This window comes from Nyctibius grandis, chromosome 28 (assembly GCF_013368605.1).
Source record: "Nyctibius grandis isolate bNycGra1 chromosome 28, bNycGra1.pri, whole genome shotgun sequence".
Classification (NCBI taxonomy): Eukaryota; Metazoa; Chordata; class Aves; order Nyctibiiformes; family Nyctibiidae; genus Nyctibius; species Nyctibius grandis.
In genome coordinates this window covers 632,180-654,618 of record NC_090685.1, presented here as the reverse complement: position 1 = coordinate 654,618, position 22,439 = coordinate 632,180, and the positions used below count along the sequence as shown (strand labels likewise).

Below are 22,439 nucleotides of genomic sequence, written 5' to 3'. Positions count from 1 at the left end.
TCAGCTGTCGGAAAGGGCCCCGCTGTGGGGCGGGGGGAGCGGCGGGCGCTCGCCAGAACCGCACCGACCGCGCGCACCGGCACCGGCACTACCTCAGCGCCTCCCCGCCGCCCCCCTGCACCGCCGCGGCACCGGCACCGGTAAGTCGCCGCCCGACCCGGGGGGTGGGTGCTGGGGGGGGGGGGACGGGCGGGGCTGGGGCTGAGCCCTCCCGCGGGGGGGGGGTGCGCCGGGAGCGGGGGGTCCCCGGAGGGGGGTCCCTAACCCCAACCCCCCCCCCGCGCCTGTTGTTTGTTTCTTCATCACCGCATTAAGATTGGAGGCTGCGCTCCCATTGGCTCCGCTCTAGTGACGTGTGCCTCATTTGCGTATGACATTGAGACGTCATAAGGCTTGTCCTGCCGTGACCCCCCCGAGGAGGGGTTTGGGGGGGGGGGGGTAAGTGACAGTGGTCACGCGTGGGTCTCTTTCCCCCCACCCCCCGCGCGGTGTCACCCCGCGCGTCCCCGCGGTGGCTTTGCCCGGGCACGTTGTGAAGGCGGATGCGTGTGTGGCCGCGGTGGTTAGAGGCTGTTTGGGTGCAAAACGGGGCTTTTTGGAACGGGAATTCGTAGATGGAGGCATTTCTGTGTGACACGTTTATTTAACGAGCTGCTTTCCAGCAAATACTTGCTGCATTTTGAACACTCCCGTCTTTAAATCTCAATTTACTTTGCAAATCCCAGCGGTTTTAATGAGATTTGGGTGTGTGCTTAGATATTTTTATTGAGTTTAAATGCCCAGCCGTGGGGCCACGCGTAGCAGGAGAAGGATGCTGGCACTTGCCGTGGCATCCCGCGGTGCCACCAGTGCGGCACCACCACGGCCCGGGATGCTGAGCCGCTGAGTGCATTGGGTACCACGCGTAGCGGCTACTTTTGTTATTACTGCTCTTAAGCACACGTGCCTTGGGGCAGCTCAAAAATGGCATCACCTGCTTTGGGGCAGCTCAAAAATGTCCCAAGTGCTCTGAGGTCACCTTTCGCGTGGCTTTCATGCCTCTCGCCTCGGGACCTCAGCGGCGTGGCTCAGCCTGGAGGGCCCTGGCGCTGAACCCGCTCCCAGCTGAGGGAAACTTGGACTCTATGAAGTGTAACTGCAGAAATATGTTAAAAAGAGCATTCTTGCTTCTGTAAATTTTTTATACATTATATCTATACATTTATGTCTTGCGTGTGCAGGGGAGCTACAGCCCTGCTTAGAGAGCCTGAGCAAAGGCACTGGCACCTTGGGGTCCCAAGCTGCTGCCTCGAAGTGCCGCTCTGGGGACCAGCAGCACCCGCCGCTGGCAGCGGTGCCGCCGGGGGCTGAGCCAGGCGGGTGCCGAGGGCTGAGGCTGATTTGGCTTTGCTGGGGCAGGAACCAGCCCAGAAGCAGGTGCTGGGCTATGGCACAGGATTGCGCTGGACCTTCTTTCCCACCGGGCTTAGTCTACAAAGTGCCAAGAACAATTTTTTTTTTTTTCTGTAAAAGAAATCTTTCATCTCCTTTTATTTTTTTCCCACCCAAAAAAAGACAAAAGCTTTCTGCTGTAGCTTGCTGTCACCATTAGGAGCCTGTTGCATCAAATTCGTGCTTATCTGGCTGAACACAAAAGGAAAAACATGATGGAAGTTTTTTCCCCTTGAGAATAAACCGACAGCACCTGCTCGTAGTGAGACTGGAAAAACCTGCGACGTAAACTCTTATCTAAGAGCTTTTTAGTGCTAATTGCACAGCCAGCCCTGCACAGGCGAGTCCCGCCCCAGCACACGTGTGGGCTCGGGACGGGGCCGGTGAGGAGCTTGGGGCTCCTGCGGTGTCAAAGTTAGTTGCCAGTTAGTGTTGAGCCTCCTGCGGTTTATGGAGGGCGTGACACTGGGGTGCTCCCCTGTTGATGCACACGCTCCCGGGGATGCTTCACCGAGCGCATCCCGGAGAGGAAACTGCAAACCTGTCACAGGACAGCTCACGGCAAAGCTCAAAGTTTCCTGCTTGCTCAGATCCTGCTGGGCACTGACAGATTTTCCAGGGCTCTGTGCGATGACCTCAGACAGCAGCAGGTCGGGCTTGTCCTTGGGGCAAGGACCTTCCTGCAGCAGTTACAGGAGGGGGCCGGTGCAGGTGGGGACCCCAGCTCCAGGGTGAACCCCCCCTTTTGGGACCCCGAGTCCCCCTCTTTCAGGTGGGATCTGGAGGAGCACAGGGGGGCTCCAGGCCGTGCTGAGCTCCTGGGCTGGCAGAGGAGAGCGCTCCCAGGTGCTGCCTTGGTCTGCCATTAATAATGAGTGTCATGATGACGAGGTTTTTGGGGGATTTTTCTAACTCCTCTCTGCCTCCTGCCCCCTCCCCTTCCCTGCTTGGCCATGGAAGAGGCTCTGGCTGTGAATCAGCCTCTGGTTTGCTGGAGTCAGCCCGTCTGTGCCAGCCGCAGCCTCGGGGTCCGTCTCTGCCCGTGCGGCTGGTGCTCCCCGGGGGAACCCCACAAAAGATGCTGGTGGCCGAGCACGGGGATGAGCGGGGGCTGTAGTGCAGTTGTTGGGTGACCAAATGCACTAACCCAGCCCTGCCGAGCTGTCCTGGGCGAGCCCGGCCAGCTCTGCTCCCTTCCTTCGCGGGGTGGGGTGGAGGACAGCGCGGGGATGCCTCACTGGTCATTTTTGGGGTGATGAGCAGGGCCCCCCCGAGCTGCCCAGCTGAGGGACCCCCTTCTCCTTCACATCATGTTTCTGTGCCAGGTTTAGGATTTTGGTCTGTACAGCGCGGCGAGAGCAGCCTGCGAAACGCTTGTCTAATTTAGGTAAAATGAGTTGAAAATGCCATTTCCCAAGCGGGTTGGCAGAGACACCTGATCGGTGCCTCCAACGCCGCCGCGATGGCTGCGGGGGTATTCTTAGCCCTGCCGGGGAAGGACCTTGCCTGCAGCATCCCTCCCACCGCCCGGCATTTATGGAAAGTTTCAGGGAGCCCGTTGCCGTTTCCAGGCGGAGCTGCTGTTGTTCCTGCAGCCTGGGCGAGCTCCTGGCCCATCCTGGCGCTTCGCTGCCGATCCTCTCGCCTATTCTTAGCTCCCGGGGTTATTTGCAGTGATGGTGACTCAGAAAACTAATTATTGTGTCGAGGTTTCTGAAGGGGGGAAAAAAACAACTCGATGCATTATGGGTCCCTTACGCCTGCTTTAACTTTTAATATCTAATACCCTCCGTCTGGTTTTAAGAGGCTGTTGGACTGCTCAGAAGGATTCTGATAAACTTCACTCATTAAGAAACTCATCTGTCCCCAAGGGAGTGTCCCCTGTGGGGTGTCCCCTCGTGCTGGCAGTGGCCTGGGATGGGGTTGATGTGCTGAGTAACGGGGTTTATGGAAGCTGGGGGAGGGTGGCAGATGTCCCGTGGTGGGACCCCGGCTCTGGGGCTCTGTGACTCAAATCCCCTGGCAGGGACACAGCTGGGTCCCTTCTGTGCCACCGGTCCTGTGGGGCTGCTGGCCCCAGTTCCCTTGGTGTAAATGGGGCAAACATTTGCCGCAGGGAAAGCGGAGACTTTCCAGAAACCTGGAGAAACTTTGGAGCTTGATCTGCTGATGGCCATGGGCTACACCAGCCAGAGAGGGGCTTGGTGGAAACTGCAGGGACTGAGGTGGCGTGTGGCCATCTCGCCATCTGGGCAGCCAGCCAAGGAGCCTTTTGCCTCGTGAAGGGCTGAGTCACCCCCACCCTCCATGATGGTGACACTGAGGAGCTGATGTTCTTGGTGGCTTGCAGGGAGGGTCTGGAGTGGCTCAAGGATGATCACATTGGCCAGGAGCTGCTCCCTTCTAGGGTGGATGGGAGATCACAGACTTACAGAATGGTTTGGGTTGGAAGGGACCTTCAAAGACCATCTAGTCCAACTAGACCAGGTTGCTCCAAGCCCCATCTAACCTGACCTTGAACACTTCCAATGATGGGGCATCCGCAGCTTCTCTGGGTAACCTGGTCCACTGTCTCACCACCCTCATCCTAAAACATTTGTTCCTTATGTCCAGTCTAACTCTACCCTCTTTCTGTTTAAACCAGAAAGCCCTTTGTCTGGTCACTAGAGGCCCTGATAAAAAGTCTTTCTCGATCTTTCTTATGAGCCCCCTTCAAGTATTAAAAGGTGCTAGAAGGTCTTCCCGGAGCCTTCTCTTCTCCAGGCTGAACAGCCCCAGCTCTCTCAGCCTGTCTCCAGAGCAGAGGGGCTCCAGCCCTCTGAGCATCTTCATGGCCTCCTCTGGACCTGCTCCAACAGCTCCGTGTCCTTCTGATGTTGGGGGCCCCAGAGCTGGACGCAGCACTGCAGGGGGGGTCTCATGAGAGCAGAGCAGAGGGGCAGAATCCCCTCCCTCGCCCTGCTGGCCACGCTGCCTGTGATACAGCCCAGGATACACTTGGCTTTCTGGGCTGTGAGCACACATTGCTGGCTCATGTCCAATTTGTCACCCACCAGTATCCCCAAGTCCTTCTCCTCAGGGCTGCTCTCAATCCATCCATCCCCCAGTCCGTGCTGGTACTGGGGATGCCCCAACCCAGGATCAGGACCTTGCACTTGGCCTGGTTGACCTTCACGAGGCTCACACGGGCGCGCTCCTCCCGCCTGCCCAGGTCCCTCGGGCTGGCATCCCTTCCCTGCGGGAGCCCACCGCACCGCTCAGCTGGGTGTCCTTCACAAACCTGCTGAGGGGGCACCTCGGAGATAAGAGCCTGATCCGCCTCTTTAACCCGGTGCTGCCGAGGATTTCAGAGCAGACAGGATAAGGATTAACGCTCCGTTTGGTCCTTGCTTGCCAGGATCCAGCTCCTGCCTCCACCCCGCAGGCCTGATCCTTCCCACGAGGCCTGATGGTGCATCTGTCCCTCTGCCCAGCCCCTGCTCTGGCCAGGATGGGCAGCCGAGGCAGAGTCTGTCCAAGCAGCCCCAGGCAGCCCCTCTGTGGGGGTCATGGTGCAGCACCCCAGCTTGGCTGGCTTCGTCCATGCTGCCACCAGTCCGCAGTTGTTCTCACGGGCTTTACCAGCGAACCGACCTCCCCGGGTCCTGTTGAGGACTGTGGTGTCCCCAGGCAGCGGGTGCTGGTGGGGCGAGGCGGGCTGATCATCCAAGGGGCTGATCCTGTGAGCTCTGTCCTGCCCACGGCGCCCATCCCTGCACCACGGTCCAGCACGGATCCCCTCGCACCACGGGTGGTTCAGGGCCACCCCACGCTCCCCAGCACGGAGAGGGGGATGGCTGGTGACTTGTTCACATTCTTTGGGTAATGGTCCTTTAAAATCGTCCATCCCAACTTCTGCTCTTGATGGAGCTTTCCTGTTGCCCCTGCAGTGATCACAGCTGCCTGTGAGCATCCCCCCACCCTGCCTGCAAGCCACAGGATCCCAGCCTGGTTGGGGTCGGAAGGGACCTCTGCAGATCATCCAGCCCAACCCCCTGCCAAAGCAGGGTCACCCAGAGCACGTTGCACAGGGTCATGTCCAGGCGGGTCTGAATATCTCCAGAGAAGGAGACTCCCCACCCTCCCCGGGCAGCCTGTGCCAGGGCTCTGGCACCCTCACAGTAAAGAAGTTCCTCCTCATATTCAGATGGAACTTCCCATGTTTCAGTTTGTGCCCGTTGCCCCTTGTCCTGTCACTGGGCACCACTGAGAAGAGTCTGGCCCCATCCCCTTGACACCCGCCCCTGAGGTATCTGTGAGCATTGATAAGATCCCCCCTCAGTCTGCTCTTCTCCAGCTGAACAGCCCCAGCTCCCTCAGCCTCTCCTCGTAGCAGAGATGCTCCAGCCCTCTGACCATCTCCGTACCCCTCTGCTGGACTCTCTCCAGTAGCTCCTTGTCTTTCTTGAACTGGGGGGCCCAGAACTACACACAGTTACTCCAGGTGTGCCCTCACCAGGGCAGTGTAGAGGGTTATCATGGTGCTGGCTGTGCTGATGGGAGTGTGATGATCTCAGGGCCTTTAATTATAGAGATAAGGAAAATGAAGTGAAATTTGGGAGTTGGGGCAATGGAAACTGATAGTGTCTGCTGTGTCTTGTGTCTTCAGGAAAGGAAAGTCACCTGGGATTAGGGGGGGCACCTGTGCACTTCAGCCCCTGACTTTCCCATTGACGCACCCCGTGATGTTTTGGGGACAGGTCTCTAAGCAGGCGGGTGCTGGGGGATGAGCCCGCTCCCGGGGGGACTGGCTTTGCTACTGTCCAGGGAAAGCTGCTGTCACATTCTCTGCCTGGCGCAGACCTGGGCCTGTGGTGGCTGCTGGGGGCTTTTCTGGGTGACCTTCCCCTTGCGGCCGGGCAAGTGGTGTGGCAGGCACGTCTATGGGCAAAAAAAACCTGAGATTTGCACATAGGCCACTGGCCAAGGCAGGCCCAGAGCGTTTCGTAGAATCATGGAACGGTTTGGGTTGAAGCGACCCTAAAGACCATCCAGTTCCAACCCCCTGCCACGGGCAGGGACACCTTCCACTAGACCAGGTTGCTCCAAGCCCCATCCAGCCTGGCCTTGAACACTGCCAGGGAGGGGGCAGCCACAGCTGCTCTGGGCAACCTGGGCCAGGCTCTCACCACCCTCACAGGGAAGAATTTCTTCCTCATATCTAACCTAAATCTCCCCTCTTCCAGTTTAAAATCGTTCCCCCTCGTCCTGTCACTCCATGCCCTTGTAAAAAGTCCCTCTCCAGCTTTTCTGGAGCCCCTTCAGGTACTGGAAGGTGCTAGAAGGTCTCCCTGGAGCCTGCTCTTCTCCAGGCTGAACAGCCCCAGCTCTCTCAGCCTGTCTCCAGAGCAGAGGGGCTCCAGCCCTCTGAGCATCTCCGTGGCCTCCTCTGGACTCGCTCCAGCAGCTCCGTGTCCTTCTGATGTTGTGGCCTCGGAGCTGGACACAGCACTGCAGGGGGGGTCTCCCGAGAGCGGAGCAGAGGGGCAGAATCCCCTCCCTCGCCCTGCTGGCCACACTGCTGGGGATGCAGCCCAGGACACGGGTGGCTTTCTGGGCTGCAAGCGCACGTTGCCGGCTCATGGTGAGCTTCTCGTCACCCATCACCCCCAAGTCCTTCTCCTCAGGGCTGCTCTCCATCCATTCTCTGCCCAGCCTGTATTTCCAGTGTTGTCCCCAGCGAGGTGGGCTCAGGGTGCAGCACGGGGGACCCTTCTGTCCCCAGCCCCCTTCAGCCCTGGTGTGTCACCTGGGGAAGCTGCATGGTGGTGCTGGCATCAGCCTTGGCTCAGCACTTCTGCTGGCCTGAGAACGCCGCAGGCAGAGCTGCCCCGGCTCAAAAAGCACACAAACCTGCTCCTGGCCTTGCACCGGGCCAGCACCATGGGGGCCTTGGGGAACTGGAGCCCCCCGTGCCTGCCATGGGCTGCTGGGTGCTTCCTCCCCCTCTGCCTCCTGCCCGGGACCCGGGGCCCTGAGACAGCACCAGCAGGTACCCGGGAGCAGTGCAGTTTCTGCTGCAATTAGATATTTAATAAATGTATTAAATATTATTAAATAAATACTATTAATATAATATTAAAAGATATTTAATAAACAGGCGAGTGCTGCAGGCAGCTGCCAGATTTCAGATGAGAGGCAGGGAGAGCTGGCGTGGGGTGAAGCCGTGGCTGTGTGCCGGGGCTGTCCTGGGTGCCCTGTGCCAGCCTGGCCCGGGGCAGGACTGTCCCGCGGGAGGGACATCCCCACTGTGACCGGCACGAGAGAGCCCCACGGGCCAGTTTCCATTCATTGCCCAGCTGGATATCAGCCCCTCTTTGTGTTGTTTCCCAGACTTATGTTATTATGCTTTAATGCTCCAGGAAAGGAGGGTGTCTGGATAATTTAATCGCGAGCGTGCTGGAGGATAACAGGGCTCAGCTGGGGTGCTGAGCCTGCAGCTCGCACTGCAGTCGGAAAAAACGACTCTGTCATGTCTCAGTGCCCCAAAACCCTCCGCTCGGTGCGTCCAGGGGAAGCCAGGAACCCTCTTAGGGCACAAAGTGGGGAATCCTCGCCGACCTCCGCGTCATCGTGGCGAGGGCCTCTGTGAGTCCCAGCCGAGTCTGGCTTGAACGTGCCGTCCTGGCTTGTTTAGCTGCAGCCACGTGCCCCGGTTGGGTCTGGGCACAGGGTGGGAGTGGGAGGGATGAGCTGCAGTGGGGGGCTGCCATGCTGGGGGGGGGCAGACCCCTGAGCACCGGGCTCTGGAGCTGGGCACGGCTGTAGCCGCGTGGCCTGCCCTGCACCTCCGGGGCCACTGAAGTCACCTGGGGCTTGAGACCTGCTCGAGAGGAGGGGTGGTGTCACGCTGCTGTGCCAGCGAGGCAGAGCTGGGTGCTGCGGAGCTGCTTCACGCTCCCGCACTCCCTTCTGCCCGTCCCGCGCGGCAGAGATGCAGGATGAGACCCCGAAGCCCGGGGGATCCCACCCGTGGGGAAAGGCTCCCCTTGATTTTCCCTTTTCTGCCTTGTTGTGCCTCCTGAGGCACCTGAGAGAAGGCAAAAGGCACAGCGATCCCGCAGCAGGTAAATCCAAGCGTGCCCGAGCCCCAGAGCGCCCAGGCCAGCCGCCCCTGCCAGCGATGCTGAGCGTGGAGAGGCCACTTCGGTGGGGGGTTCTGAGCTAGAACTGGAGCTGTTGGAGAACTGGTGCACGTGTGGGTCGAGGCTTGGCCGTGGTTCCTCCCTGCACCCGTCCCATGCCACATGGCCCAGAGCTGATGGGCCCAGACCGCTTGCAGGCTCTACGCCACCTTGGTGGGCAGAGCCGTGAGCTGGGGGTTTGCCCTCTACCTGCCCCCCCAGCAACGTGCCGAGTGAGGCAGCACGCAGATGCCCCCTCTCCCCCCATCTAGCTCTTGGTGGCATTTTAATGCCCTTTGATGTCTCTGGCCCAAAAAGCCTTTCCTCCACACAAACCCTGCGCCTCGTGGCTGCCGTCTGTCCGTGCCTCGCCACGAGCTTTGCGGGCATTAACAAAACCATTGAGCCCCAACCTCCCCCTGCGCTGCGGGGAAGGTGTTTCCCCAGGGGTGAAGCAGTGATGAGCGTAGATGGGGCAGAGGCTCGCCCAGGGCTGGGATAACGCCGTCCTCGCCCCGTCCCGCTGCGAGGGGTGGCACGTGTGCTGCTGCCTGTGCGCTCAGGGCTGGGACACAACCCACTGCCAGGCGCTTTGTCCTGTGGCTCCTTGTAAAGCACCAGTGATGACACATGTGACAGCGTAATCTTATGGAGATGGGGGGTGGTGATGAACCACAGCGGCACCAGAAGAGTCTCCCTGCAGATACGCACGGTGACAATAACAGTAACGACTCTCACAATTAAACCAGCCTCCAGCGGGCATCGGCACGGGCAGGGCTCGAGCGAAACACCAGCGAGGGCTTCTTGGGCCCCAGCTCGAGGTGGGGAGGGCAGCCGCGCTGGCGTGGCCATGGGTGGATTGGTGGTGGGTTTTAGGGACGGCTGGTGTCATCGGTCCTCAGGCAGGACAGCAGCACCGCACCTGCTGCCCTGCCCTCGCAGCAGAGCTGGGTGCCACCAGCGCGGGGGAGGCAGGTCCCAGCCTGACCTTGGGACGGTGCTTGGCTCTGCCCCTGCCAGCTCCAGCGGGTGGTCCTCTGGGACACCCCGCCCGTGACAAAGGGGACGCGATGCAGGGCTCGGTGCAGGCGGGGGGCGGCGGGGCGCGGGCACCCAGCCCTTCACCACCGCTTTCAGACACGGCGCGTGGTGCCCTTGCAGATGCCAGCAGCCAGGGCAGCCTGGGCACAGATCAGCCCAGGGAAGGCCAGAGCCACCTTCCCACCATCCCCTCCGGCCCAGCCAACCAGTGCAAACGCTTCATACCTTTGTCTTTCCCTTTCACAGGCCTCTGCACTGAAGCCAAGTGAAGAACCTCAGCACTGCACTACGCGCCATTTCGCTGGCAGCAAAGCGTCCCCGCCACCGCTGAGCCCTCGCGTGCTGCTTTCTCCCCTCCCAGCCCGTGGCTCCCGTCTCTGCACCTGGCAGCCGGTGCTCAGCAGCAGCTCTCACCCACCGTCCATCCCACTGGCCCGCTCCCCACCATGTTTCAGCGTCTCACCAACTTCTTCTTCAGTGACAGTAACACGCCGGAGGGCCTGGAGGAGCCCAAACCCTTTGTCGAGGAGGAGGAGGAGGAGGATGGCTGGCTCATAATTGATCTTGCAGGTGAGAAAAGCAGGGGGGGACTGGTTTCTCACAGCCTCTGCTGCACCTTCTCTCTCTGGAGGTGGGCAAACCCCATGAGATGACAGCAGACAAGCTTCCACCACGGGTGATCAGTTCTGCCCTTCATCCTCCTCCCCTGGTCCCCTGCCCAGCCCACAGTGCCCATCCCTGTCACTGCAGCAGCCCCCGACCTGCTCCTCCTTTTTCCCTCTCCTCTCCCAGTGGTGGTCCCCGACTTTCTGCCAGCGTGGGAGCAGCCACAGCAGTGTCCCTGACTGGCGCTGCTGCTGCCCGGGGTCTCCAGGTGCCCTCACGCCAGGACGGGACCCTGGCACAGCACCAGCCCGGGGAGGTCACCCGGGGTTTCGGTGTGACCCTGCCCACTGGGAGCTCCGTGGGGTGGGGGACACCAACCCACGTGGGCTGTCTGCCTGTGAGCCGTGGCAGTGCCACGGCCTCGGCCGAGCTGTGCCGTGGGCAGCATTTCGCCCGGAGCAGGGGGCTCGGCTGCTCCCCGCAGTGTCCCTGCCGAAAGCAAACCAGGAGTCTGTTCCCCTGGGGGAAACCCCCGTCCCCGGGCGCTGGGGGAGGACCAGAATGCTGGGGGGGGCCGGGGTGTTCCCCATGCGAGGGCGGGCGGCGGCAGTGCCTGCCTATCCCAGCTGGGGACCTGCTGCGGGCGAGCTGGCCACCTTTGGGTCATTTGAGTCCATCAGGAGAGCAAATCTCAGCTCCAGGGGGTTCTGGGGTTTGGGTCTTCCCAAATCATCCCCAGTGCCCAGGCCAGCAGCACTCAGACAACGGATGTTTGGTGCAAGGCCCCGGTCCCTCAGGGGTTCCCCATTCTCAGGGACGGTGACAACCACCCAGAGCCCTGTTTGACACCAACCGGGCGGGTCAAATTCCTTGTGTTTGAGAGCTTCTCCAGCTCCATTAAGCCCTTGGCGCTGCTGTTGTAGGGCCGATGACTCAACCAATTGCAATGATAATTTTATGACCTTTAGCTTGCAAATCAGGCAGCGAGCTCAGACAAACAAGCCTGCCCTGTGCCGGAGCTCCGTCGTGGCCATGGTCTGCTTTTGCAGCCTCTGGTTAGTCATGGTGCCCCAGCCCAGGGGACCACAGATGTATCCCGCAGGTTTAGGATGAGGGTTTCATCCTCCCTCTTGCAGGGATCTGTTCTCTGAGCAGATGCTCCCTGCCTGTCCCCCATGCACTGAGCTGAACTGATTTTTGTGACACGAGTTGTTCGGGGTTTTCCCCCACGTGGTGACCTGGAGAGGGGCCTGGAGCATGGACAAGCCTGGGATGGGGGACAGGGACAGCCCTGTGCCTGCTGGGAGCACTACAGAGAGCTGGTGGGAGGGGAGGGGTGGCATGGGCATGGGCGGCCGTGGAGGGTTCCCTGTCCTCTGGGCTCTCTGGTGACTGTCCTGGGGAGGTCACAGCAGTGACCTGGAGGGGACTGGTTGTAAGGATGTCTCTGCAGCAACGGGCACACAGCTGCCACGTGTCGGGGCCAGCTGGCAATGGCTGCAGCATGCCCAGAGGTGCCAGGAGTTTCCCCAGACAGAGGAACGCTGGGCTGTGCCCTGGTCCCCGGGTCTGAAACTGCAGCCAGCTCCGTGGGGACCCAGGGGTGACTTGGGTACAAAAGACTCCCCTTTTTTCCCAGCCGAGCGGCCAGGCTCTCGGTGCAGAGCCGGCTTTCAGCGGTGTGTCTGCCTGGGACCTGCCACCCCGTTGCTGATCCCCGTTGGCCCTGCTGCTGCCTTTTCCTGCAGCATTCCCTGGCCAGTGAGGGACCGATTTATCTCAGCCCTATTTCTGAGGCTGAGTTATGCAAAGCACTTTAAAACCTAAACCTGCTGGCTCCAGCCCCCATCCTTCACTGGCAAGCATCTCGGCGCCTGGCTCCCTCCCAGCGGTGGGGCAGCCTAAGGAGCCTCTGAACTCGTTCCCTCTCAGCCAGGTGTTTGACCCACGGGTTGCAAAATGCCCCCGAATTAGCCAGCTCTCCCCGGGGCTTTTCAGATGCCCCTCTCTCCCCACCGCCCAGCCGGGCTCTGCTCAGCACCCAGGGAGGGAGCAGGGAGCATTTCCCGGTGCTTAGCGATACGGCTGCAAGTCACCCAGGCATTTGGGGACCCCAGAATGTTCCTTGTGATGTTAAAGCCCACCTTGGCAAAGGCTGGGGACAGGGAGCCACAGACGGCTGGGGCAGGGTTCAGCAGCGCTGGGTCCCCTGCACCCCGCGCCCGCAGCCCCCTGTTGCGGCCGGGCCCGCTCTGGCCGGGCTCAATGGCTCTCTCCAGGCTGACAAACAATCTCCAGCCCGGCATGTCAACAACTATTAATAGCTTGATCTCCCCTGACCTGGAGAAAGACAGTCTCCTGTTCACAAGGCTAATTGTGGCCGGCCCTGCGCCCCGGGCCGGGGCATCGGCTGCGGGAGGAGCCGGGGGTGAGCCGGGTGGCTAATGCCGGCCCCGCGCTTCACGCGCTGTATTTCTCCCCTGCAAGAACACGTTCACCTCCGATTTCTCCTGCACCCTCGCCCAGCTGCAGGGTCACAGGTGTGACCGCACTGCAACCCCCCCTGAGGCCAGTTCCCTTAAATCCCCCCGATGAGGCTGGGAAGGGCTCTGGGTAGCCCAGCCTGTGGTGCAGGCTCCCTTCCCGTACCACGGCCTGGGGCTCCCAGCACGGGCAGCCCAGAGAGGCCCCAGCCCCAGTGCTTTTGCCAGGCAGAGGTGGGGAAGAGGAGGCGAGGAGGGCTGGGGTATTGGAGGGGTGTGTGGGGGGGCAGCTCTGCAAGAGACCACCCAAAACTCGGCCTCTAATGGACTGAAGCGGAAGGCAAGGCGAAAATCTTTGCTGAAGATTTTATTCCCCTGGTTTCTTCCAGAAAAAAGGTGTGAAGTGTTTTTTGCCTGTGTGTGTGCTTGGGTTCGATGTTTGCGCAGTGCCGGGCGCTGTTTGCGAGCGCAGGAGGGCCGGTGTTGCTCCGGAGTGGCACAGCACGGCTTGGGTGCCAGAAGAACAGCCAAAAGCAGCGTTTCTTGTCAGCTGAATTTCTTCCTTCATTCTGAGAAGGAAAAAAATTGCTGCAGTAAACCCTGCTGGTTCCCCCACGTTTTGGTGAACCTGCCTGTCCTGCTCGCTGGCTTGGCACAGCCGGGCCCGCGGCACGGGAGGGTGCTGGTCAGGGTGCGGCACAGGGCACAGCTGGTGTCCCCGTCCCCACGAGGCCCCGTCGGTACCGTGCCCGTCTCTAGCCGTGGTGATGGTGGTGGGGTGTCTCCAGCACTAACGATGCCCCTTTCTCTCCCCCCCTCCCCACTGTACATGGTATGTGTGTGTGTCCCCGCTGCTCCCCGCATGGCTCTGCACCCCCGCCGCCCCCAGGCAGCCGTGCCCACCCCGGCGCAGCCCGGCGAGGGGGTGCTGGCGGTACCGGGCGCTCGGCGCGATCCCGCCCGGCACCCCCCGGCCCCCCGCCGCCGCTGGCCGCTCCCCCGGCTCCGGCCGGTCCCTGCTTGATGGACGAGAGTTGGTTTGTCACCCCTCCCCCCTGTTTTACTGCAGAGGGGCCCGGCCCCAGTGGCGTGGGGAGCAGCCCCATGGAGGATCTGCTCATCGAGCACCCCAGCATGTCCGTCTACATCACCAGCACCCTCGAGGTGGACGGGGAGGGCCCCGAGGACGATGCTGACAGGTGAGTGCGACTTGGGGGTGCTTGCCGGGCACTGTGGCCCCAGCACCCACAGTGGGACGGGGGTGGACGGTCAGTCCCGGCATCTCATATCACCACGTACACCCGGGGTGTTTCTCCCACGCTGCCCACGGACGGAGTGGGGCTGTGGGGAACCTCAGTGTCGCCACGTCCCACCTCAGGGAGCACCGGGAACACCTGGCAGGGTGCCCTGGCCGGCGCCATGCAGGCATGGCAGCCTCCGTGTCCCGAAATACTCTGCTAAGGGGATCTCAGTGCCGTGTTGAGATGGCCGTGGGTGTGGGGCCATGAGCCTTCCACGGGGCTGCGGCGGGAGATGGCTGTGTCCCCCTCCCGGGCCCCGAGCAGTCTCCTGGTGCTGCCGCCCTTGCAGATGCCAGCTGTCACCCCCCCGGCCTGTTCCAGGGGGGTTTGTCAGGCTGGGCTTAAACATGGGGTTCTGCACAGGTGTGGCACAAGCAAAGCAAACCCAACGGGGCAAGGTGGCCTTTGGGCACAGTGGTCCCCCCAAAACCCCCAGCTCCCCCAGGCAGGAGGGTGCTGCAGCCCCCCCCAGTCCCGCTCCTGGCTCCATCCTGGCCTGGCACAGGGGTGTCCCACAGCCGCAGGGGAGCGGGACGCCACCAGCCACGGCTGCAGACAGGCACTTCTCCCTGCCCCAAAGTCCGGCTTAGCGGAGGAAGGAGATTAAACAGCTGTGCCCCAAATGGCCCCACTGCCCTCTCCCCCACCAGCAGCCGTGGGCTGGAGCTGCCCCCTCCTCCTTCCTGGGGCCACAGCCTCCCGCAGCCCCTGCGGAGCTCTGCCCTCTCCCCATGGCCGCCCTCCACTGCCCTGCAGCACCGGGAGAGCCCCAACCATGCGCACGCTCAGCCCTGCTGCTGCCGGCCAAGCCCTGGGTCCCACTGTGCCATAGGGTCCCAGCTGTCCCCAGTCCTAGCCCTCCAGCATCCCTCCTGGGAGCCCCTCACTGAGCAGGGGAGGAGGAAGTGCCTCCCCCATGCCCCAGCGTGGTTATTTGCCCACTGCACAAGACTTTGGGGTCAACCCCCACCCGGGCTGGGGGACACCATCCCTTCAGGACTTCTCTCTTTGCAAAGTCTTCCTGAGGGCCCCAGCTTGATCTGAAGCGCTTCAGAGGTCCTCCAGGCTGGAGGGTGCAAAAAGGGGCCAAGGGAGCTGGAAATGGGCCAGGAGACCAAATGGGTCACAACAGGATGGGAACAGGGCCGGGCTGGCTGCCCTCCACTGGGCTCCAGGGACTGGGCCGCTGTGGGGACGCCCCGTTCCTGGTGGGGGTCTGGATTTATCCTGCCTGTGACGGAGCCTGCCCACCCCTCAGCAGGCTGCTGGGGCGGGAGGGGGACGGGTCCGTCCTGGGGGACAGCGTGACGGGGGTGGGCGACCCCGGTCCCCTTGTTGCCGGGGTGGGCGAGGGCTGGGCGCCAGCAGCCACTGACGGCCCCTTTCTCCACAGGGAGATACCGGAGCCGCGGCTGGAGCGGCACGTGCCGCACCACAGCAGGGCCCTCTCGGTGAAGGCCGCCATCCTGGAGAAGGTGGGGCAGGCGCGGCGGGCGCAGCGGGCGCGGCGGGCAGCGGAGCGGCCATGGCTCAGCCAGCACGTGCTGCAGCGGCAGAACCGGGCCCGCCAGCGCCCGCCACGCCGCGCCAACCACCACGCCGGCACCTTCGTCCACCAGCCCTGCCCGCGCCACCGCAACTACTGACCTCGCCGGGACGCCCGCGCCGCCGCTGCCCCCGCCTCCCCTGGCGGAGGGAGCTTCACCCCCGCCCCGACACCCCCCCCCAGCAAACACCGGTGATGCTGGGCTGCGGTTTCACTCCACATGCCCCACACCGCTGCACACCCGGACCCCCACTCCTCCTCCTCCTCCCGCCCTCCGCTGCGCCCCTCGCCCTTGGCCCCCGACGCCGGCTGGGCCAGCAGCCCCCGGAGCCACCGGCACGGAGGGCCGCACCGCCGCCTCCACCCTCGCAGCCACGCCAGCCTTCACATGGCAAAGCGTTTGTGTTTTTTTTTTCCCGGTGAAATCACCCTTTTCCAAAATCCACGGCGAAGCCTGTTTGTCCTGACGAGCTGTGACATCAGTGCCTTTCTTCGTGCCGGCGTGACCCCACGTAGAGCCAGACCGGGATGTCACAAGCAGAGACTCCACCCAGGAGTGGGAAGAGCAACGAAGCAACAAGATTTGGGATTTTTTTTTTTTTTTTTAGGAAAAAAATCTCATCAATGACACTAAATAATGCTTCCTCCCCCTGAAACCAGCAAATACCCCCCCTTCCCTCCTCGATTTCTTAGTTACATTTTTACCTTGATAAGACAAAAGCCCCACCACCCGACCTGAAAGGGCTCGTCGTGTGGAAGAGCTGGTGGAAACCTTCGTGGCAGGGTCAGCCGCGCGGCTCGCGGTGCCTCGTGGTGTTTTTTTTTAAAGACAACCTTAAAAGCAATCTCAGGAAACAAAGCACCATCCCAGCACCTCTCCAGACCCTCGGCCACCACGCCGGGAGCGGGGGTCCAGCCTGGAGTCAGCGGGAGCATCACCACGACCGGGGGTCCTGCCGAGCTGCTGGCTGCCTCGTCCGAGCGAGCCCCCTGCTCCTGGAGCTGCTCATCTGCCCAAGCCGCCCCTATATACACACATATATACATGTATAGGGCTGTGGATATAGGGCTCTATGTACCTATAGACTTGGAAGAGGCACCGTTGAAGCCAAGGAGCGTCAGCTGCCCGGCGTTAACCCGTGGGAGGGGAGTGGAGGCAGAGCTGTGCAGCTTCCCCGAGGTGGCAAAAGCACGTCGCAGCTGGTGGTGAAGGGATGTGGAAGAGGAGGCTGGAGGGAAGAGGCTGAAGCAAGGGCAAAGATGGACCTGGGAACGGCTACGAAGGGACAGGACGGGGCAGGCCCGGGCACCAGGGCCACGTGAGAGGATCGCTGCAGTGGAGCTGTGAGGGGAGCATCTTCTTCCCCCACTTAAAAAGGCATCCTTTCCTGTGAAGGGCCAAATTCTGTTGTGGGCAAAGCCAAACCCTCCCCTCCCCATGACGGGCTTGTTCTGCCTTTTGAAGGACATGATCCAGACTTGTCACTGGCTCCAGCACCAGCTGAGATGGCTCCAAACCCAGCAGAAATTTGCTGATCCCCCTGCCAGCTCCCTCCCTTTAGGGACTGGTTTTGCACCCTGTACCCCAGGGAAGGTCTGGCCATTCCGTCCTGCTTGTGGCCAGCCCACAGCCTGGATTTCCACCCTCTTAAGACAAGAAGTATCCCCACATAACCCCCCCCAAAAATGCTGATTTCATAGGATTTTCTTCCATTCACCATGCTATATCCCTTAATATCAGCTTGGGACCTAGGCTGAAGGAATCATGGTGAGCCCAACCTTAGACAGCTGATATTTATTATTTTTTAAAATGAAATTAAAACCAAAACAAACCCTCTTATGAGCACCAGCCCCCAGCGCTGTGCCTGGGCGCCCGGACCACGGGGGAGCTGGCTGATGATGCTCACCTGCAGCGTTGATCTTTCACTCCGATGACACAGCGTTCCCAAAAGCACAGAAAGAATGAAAAAAACAATTTCAAATATCTCTTTTCAGCCTTTCCCTTTCAATTCTTCCAGGCCAGTTTCTTGTTTCAAGTCCCAGTGCCCGCTGGGGCAAGCGTGGCAGTGGCTGCTGTGCCGGCGGCGGTGCCGGGCCGTGTTCTGCACCTGCCACGCTGATTTGGTCGCTGCTTTTTCAGCCTTTCTGGTAAGTGTGGCAGCACTGGAGCTGATTTTTCACAGTCAGTGGTTTATCAGCAGAGAAAGAGCGGACTGGGGAACCCGGCGTTACCCCCCAGCCCTCGGCATCGCCCGCTGCTCCTTGGGTCTCACCGCAATCACGGTCCCTCGCCGCTGAACCTAAGACCACGCTGGAGATCGCCCTATTCCACTTCTGGTGTCTTCTTGTCGAAGAGGCTGATGACTCCTTGACTCGAGGGGACCGTTTACATCCTTTGGCTTCCTGCACTTCACATTAAATGCCTTTTCTTTCCCCCTGAAGTGATGCATGGTATGGACCGGGAGCGTGGCGTTTGTAGGGATCCTGGCACAGGAGGACAAGCAGGGGCCGAGCCCAAGCTCGCAGGTGTCCAATGGATGTCTGACAAGGTGCTGCCTTCCCTGTGCTGCTCTTTCCCGTGTCGCTGGGTGACGGGCTCTGTGGCCATCAGGCAACAGCATTAGAAGAAGCATTTTCTCTCTAGCCCAAACATATACCAAGAAGCAGACAAGCCAAGTGTCCTGCCTCCCAGCCCGTTCTCCATTGCAAATTCTCCTCCTGCGCATCCGAGATGCCGCCAGTGCCTCCGGAGCGCTCCTGAAATCAGAGGCTGGCTGCAACAACGTCACCCCCTCCGCAGCTCCCAGGGCAGGATGGGCTGGGGGGTAGCAAGGCTGGCCAGGAACGGTGTCCCCAGGGCGGCTCCTACCATGTCTCGCCCACCAGGCCTTCCCGTGCCCACCGGTCTGCTTGTAAACGGTACCCCCATAGGAGAAATCCCTCACTGAAATCCTCCTCTGCGTCCTGCTCATCCCTCGTGAGCCAGCAGCCCTTGGCCGTGCTCCCAGGGGGCTCAGCGCAGTCGTGGCTGCCAGCACCCAGCACCCAGCACCCATGTCAAATGGCTGATGCTGTTATTCCGTCCTGGTTTTCAGAAATGAATGCAAACTGGTTTCCTTTCCTTTCTTCTTTCTGTGCCAGTCCGAGACAGCTTTCATCATGCTGTGCCCAGCCAGCACAGGACATGAAGCAGAACTATTATCACACTTTATAGCAAGAGTATGTTTATAAAGGATTAATAAATTATTAATAATATTTTCATGAAGAGGTTAATCCAGAGTCCTAGCATCGCGCAGGTCAACGGAGCACGCTTACCACAGCATAGATGGGCTGCTGCGGCCCCCTCCCCGTGGTGTGTGCACGCTTGCTCGTGTATTAACATCTAATAATCACCTGTTAACCCCTGCAAAGCGACTGTTGATCCACCAGCGTGACCAACCCTTCTGACGCTGTGGCAAAGGTGTGTTCAGCCTGCGCTTTGCAGGTGCCCTGCAATGTTCCTCTCCCGCCCGACGGTGAGCATGAGACCTGGCCTGATACCAAACCTCCTGCCCAGTGGTGCCAGAGCAAGAAAACCCCTTTACACTGAGGTTACGAGTCTCCTCGAATCTTAAAACAAATGAAAGGTGCTTAAAAACTGAGAACTTTTCCTGTGTGTACACACGTGTGCATGTGTAGATCTTTCACAACATGGCGTGGGTGTTCGGTAGGTTGTTCTGGGGTGTGGGGTTTAGTTTTTTAGGGGTTTGGTGCATTTTTTTTTTTTTTTTTCCACCCAGTATTTTCAATTTGTGACTAGCTGTGCGACGCTCCCAGTGGGAAGGTGACGCAGACGCGGCGCTGGCTGGCAGGGAGGCCCTTGGGCTGGTGTCCTGCTCGAACAGCTAGGATGAGTCTTGCTTTCTTTACTTGTGTAGGGGAAAACTACAGCAAGGCCTCAGGGACGAACAAATACGCTGGGGTCTTTAGAAACATGTTTTTTTCTGGGCTGCTCTGTTCAGATGTGGGGTTTGCTCCTGTCTGTGAGGCTGTTGGTTGCGCGGCCCTGAAGGATGCTGCAGGGCTGTGGCCGAAGCCACTGGCAGCACATGCCAGTGAGAGGCTGCGTGGGCTGCTGCGCGTTGGCGGAGCTGCAGGGTTTGGTGCTGCGACATAACGCCCATGTGGAAAAGGAGCTGTGGCCACTCGCACTGGAACCATCCCCGAGCAGCAGCCCCTCACGTCCTGGAAACTCACCTTACAGCTGCTAGAACACAGCTGGTCCCTCCTTGGGCTTGTCTGTGCACAGCCAGGTACGGATTTTAAGCAATGAGCCCCCGAGGAGTTGGGAAGTGAAGCAGAGCTGTGCTTTCGGTGTGTCGGCCTGGCTCCCACCGCACCCCTGGGGTCACAAGGCAGCCAGGATGGGGGAACCATCGGAGCAATCGTGGAGAAATGCTGATGCAGGCAACAGGCAGATTTGTGGGAGGAAATTTTTCTATTTCTTGCAATGAAAGCATTAAAAAAAAGGATGAATTCGCCAGTGGAGAGACCTGGGCAGATCCCTGATCAGTAAATGCTGGCTTGGCGCGGGCAGCATGGCAATGCTGCACCCACAGCTGCTGGGGCTCGAGGGGCTCTGGCCCACAGTGGGTTCCCAGCCCTGCGTTGGTATCGCAGCGAGGCCGGGCATGGCCGGGCAGGCTCGGTGCATCGGGACGCTGCGGGCAGGCTGGGGCAATGCTGGCAGCTCTGCTTGGAGCCCGTGCAGGCAGCAGACCCCAATGGTGGAAAGATCCTTTCCACCACGCAAAGTCCCCGTGGTGTAGGGGATCACCTCTGCGCAAGGCACGAGAGATGTGTGTGTCAGTTCCCTCCTTTCAGGACGGGGCAGGGCAGCCTGGCTCCGTATCAGCGCGACCGATGAACCCCCCGAAGCGAGTGGCGAGGCTCCCCCAGCCCTTGGGACACGACGGGAGCGGCAGCCCTCCTGGAGAAGTGCCACGTCTCCAGGTGAAAACCATATCACGTCTAAACCTGCGTACCCCCCTGCAACCCACCTCCCAGGGCAGCACCTGCATGGCTCTGCTCGCTGCGCTGTGCAAAGGCAGGCTGGCGGCCACGGCACGGCCACGGCACACGCAGGACACCTCGCCAGCAGCCACATCAGCTGCAACAAAGTCCTTTCACCGAATTTTGGCTCCCGCCTGCACTGCGAGGCTGGAGGGAGCTGCCAGGGGAGGTGGGGCAAAAGTCCCTGTCACCCGACACTCTGAAACTTGCACCCACAAATATGCTTTCGAAAAAAGTCTGCTGTAAACGCTCGATCTGGAAGGAAAACGGTTCTTTCCGTGGGAGTCAGCTTTTCCTTTTCATCATGGGTAACATAAACACATGGCTCATCCCAAAGATCACTGCCATGGTTATCTTCACTCTTCCTTTAAGCACGTTTCTAATCAATAGATAATTTTACATTCACATCTTACTGATACCTTTTTTTTCTTCCATCCAACCCCACTGCAGAGAAAAAAGTCCCCACTAGATGTCTTGTCATACCAGTCAGAACAGAAAAAAAGATTAAAAAATACTCCAGTAAAATTCTAGACTTGAATCACAGAGATTTGCAATGTCCTGTGGAGGATAAATATCTATCCCAGTGCCCTGCATGAAGTGGAAATTAAATTTCAGGTGAATTTATTGAAAAACAAGTGAGTCCCCAAAGATTAAACCATATAATAATAGAAACCAGCCGGTAAAAAGCAATAGGACACCTCAACTCAAGAAAAATGGTTCTCAGCATCTGCCTGTTGCTGCCTGCCAGGAGGCAGCGCCGAGCCCCGCTCCCCTGTGCTGGGGACGGGGTGGTGGCAGCCCCCGAGTCTTCCGTGAGTGTCTGGGTTTAAAACAAGAGGCCACGTGTGTCCAGCGGGTGCCACGGTGACTCTCTGGCCACCAGGGATTGTCAAAAGCCACTGTTTCCACAGGTGGCACAGATGTTCCTCCAGTTTGCTGCACCTCCTTTGCTGTCTGCCCTCAGAAATAGCTGCAGGAGGGATGTGCCAGCACCCCAGCATCCCCCCCAGTCCTCAGAGCTTCCCCCCAGGTCCTTCTCCACCACAGGACGGTGGCTGGTGACCTCCTCAGCACAGCTGCTCGCAGGGACGGGAGCCCGAGGACAGACACCCACCACACTCGCAGCCTCTCCATCCCGGGGGTCAGACCAGCCAGGGACATTAAAGGGCCTTAAAGATGAGCAGCTCCATTTAACAGCAAAGATGTCTCCTGTGTGTAGTCCTTTTTTTAAAATTCTTGTTTTACAGAGAGGTAACGCACAGATTTCCGTCCCCCCTTACACTCACTCTGGGCTAATACCTCCTGGGCTGGGGCAGGGCTTGCTCTTCCAGCCCCACACCCAGAGCAAATGCAAAGCACTGTCAGAGGGATGCTCTGCATGCCCCAGAGCGTGGAAACCCTGCCCGAAGCTTTGGCTCTGTTACTGCAAGCCATGAGGATCCTGCTGCCTTCCACGCCGATCGTATTGTATCACCTCTGTGGGGGGAAGATTTTATTCCGTCTGAACGGAGGCCAAAACCAGCACAGTAAATTGTAAGTGCAGCTTAAAAATGGGGGCACAGGGGAGCCCAGAGTGTCTCCGCTCTTTCCCATTCACCTCGCGCATCCACATCAGGGAAGCAGGGAGCTGCTGCGCCCAAGTCTCACTGAAATCTTACCCTCGGCTTTGTATCAACACAATTATGCTTTGGGAAATCTAGGGATGAGGGAACAGCGCAGGGTGTTACAGTAAAACAGTAATATTTTCTCTTGTATCATAACTATCCGTACAGAGCCACCGAGCACTGCAATATTTTATTTGTATGTATCAGCTCCA

The 22,439-nt window shown here is 59.9% G+C and overlaps 1 protein-coding gene across 2 annotated transcripts; it reads left to right on the top strand.

The window, feature by feature from the left end:
• The first annotated feature begins 3 nt into the window (after positions 1–3).
• On the top strand, positions 4–21,824 carry TP53INP2 (tumor protein p53 inducible nuclear protein 2). Of its 2 annotated transcripts, none has more exons than XM_068419612.1 (4): positions 4–140; positions 9,882–10,205; positions 13,794–13,923; positions 15,419–21,824. In XM_068419612.1, the coding sequence occupies exons 2-4, from the start codon at positions 10,082–10,084 to the stop codon at positions 15,669–15,671; spliced, it is 507 nt and encodes a 168-aa protein (XP_068275713.1). In that variant the 5' UTR covers positions 4–140; positions 9,882–10,081; the 3' UTR covers positions 15,672–21,824. The 2 variants fall into 2 exon arrangements, with proteins under 2 accessions (XP_068275713.1, XP_068275712.1); XM_068419611.1 differs by having other exon boundaries at positions 13,614–13,923.
• Positions 21,825–22,439: the final 615 nt, after the last annotated feature.

Excerpts from the sequence above, each read along its gene's own strand:
- TP53INP2 (XM_068419611.1), top strand. The coding sequence starts at position 10,082 with ATGTTTCAGCGTCTCACCAACTTCTTCTTCAGTGACAGTAACACGCCG. Across the intron at positions 10,206-13,613 it reads GCTCATAATTGATCTTGCAG|GCAGCCGTGCCCACCCCGGC; the intron begins GTGAGAAAAGCA and ends CGCCGCCCCCAG. Across the intron at positions 13,924-15,418 it reads CCCGAGGACGATGCTGACAG|GGAGATACCGGAGCCGCGGC; the intron begins GTGAGTGCGACT and ends CTTTCTCCACAG.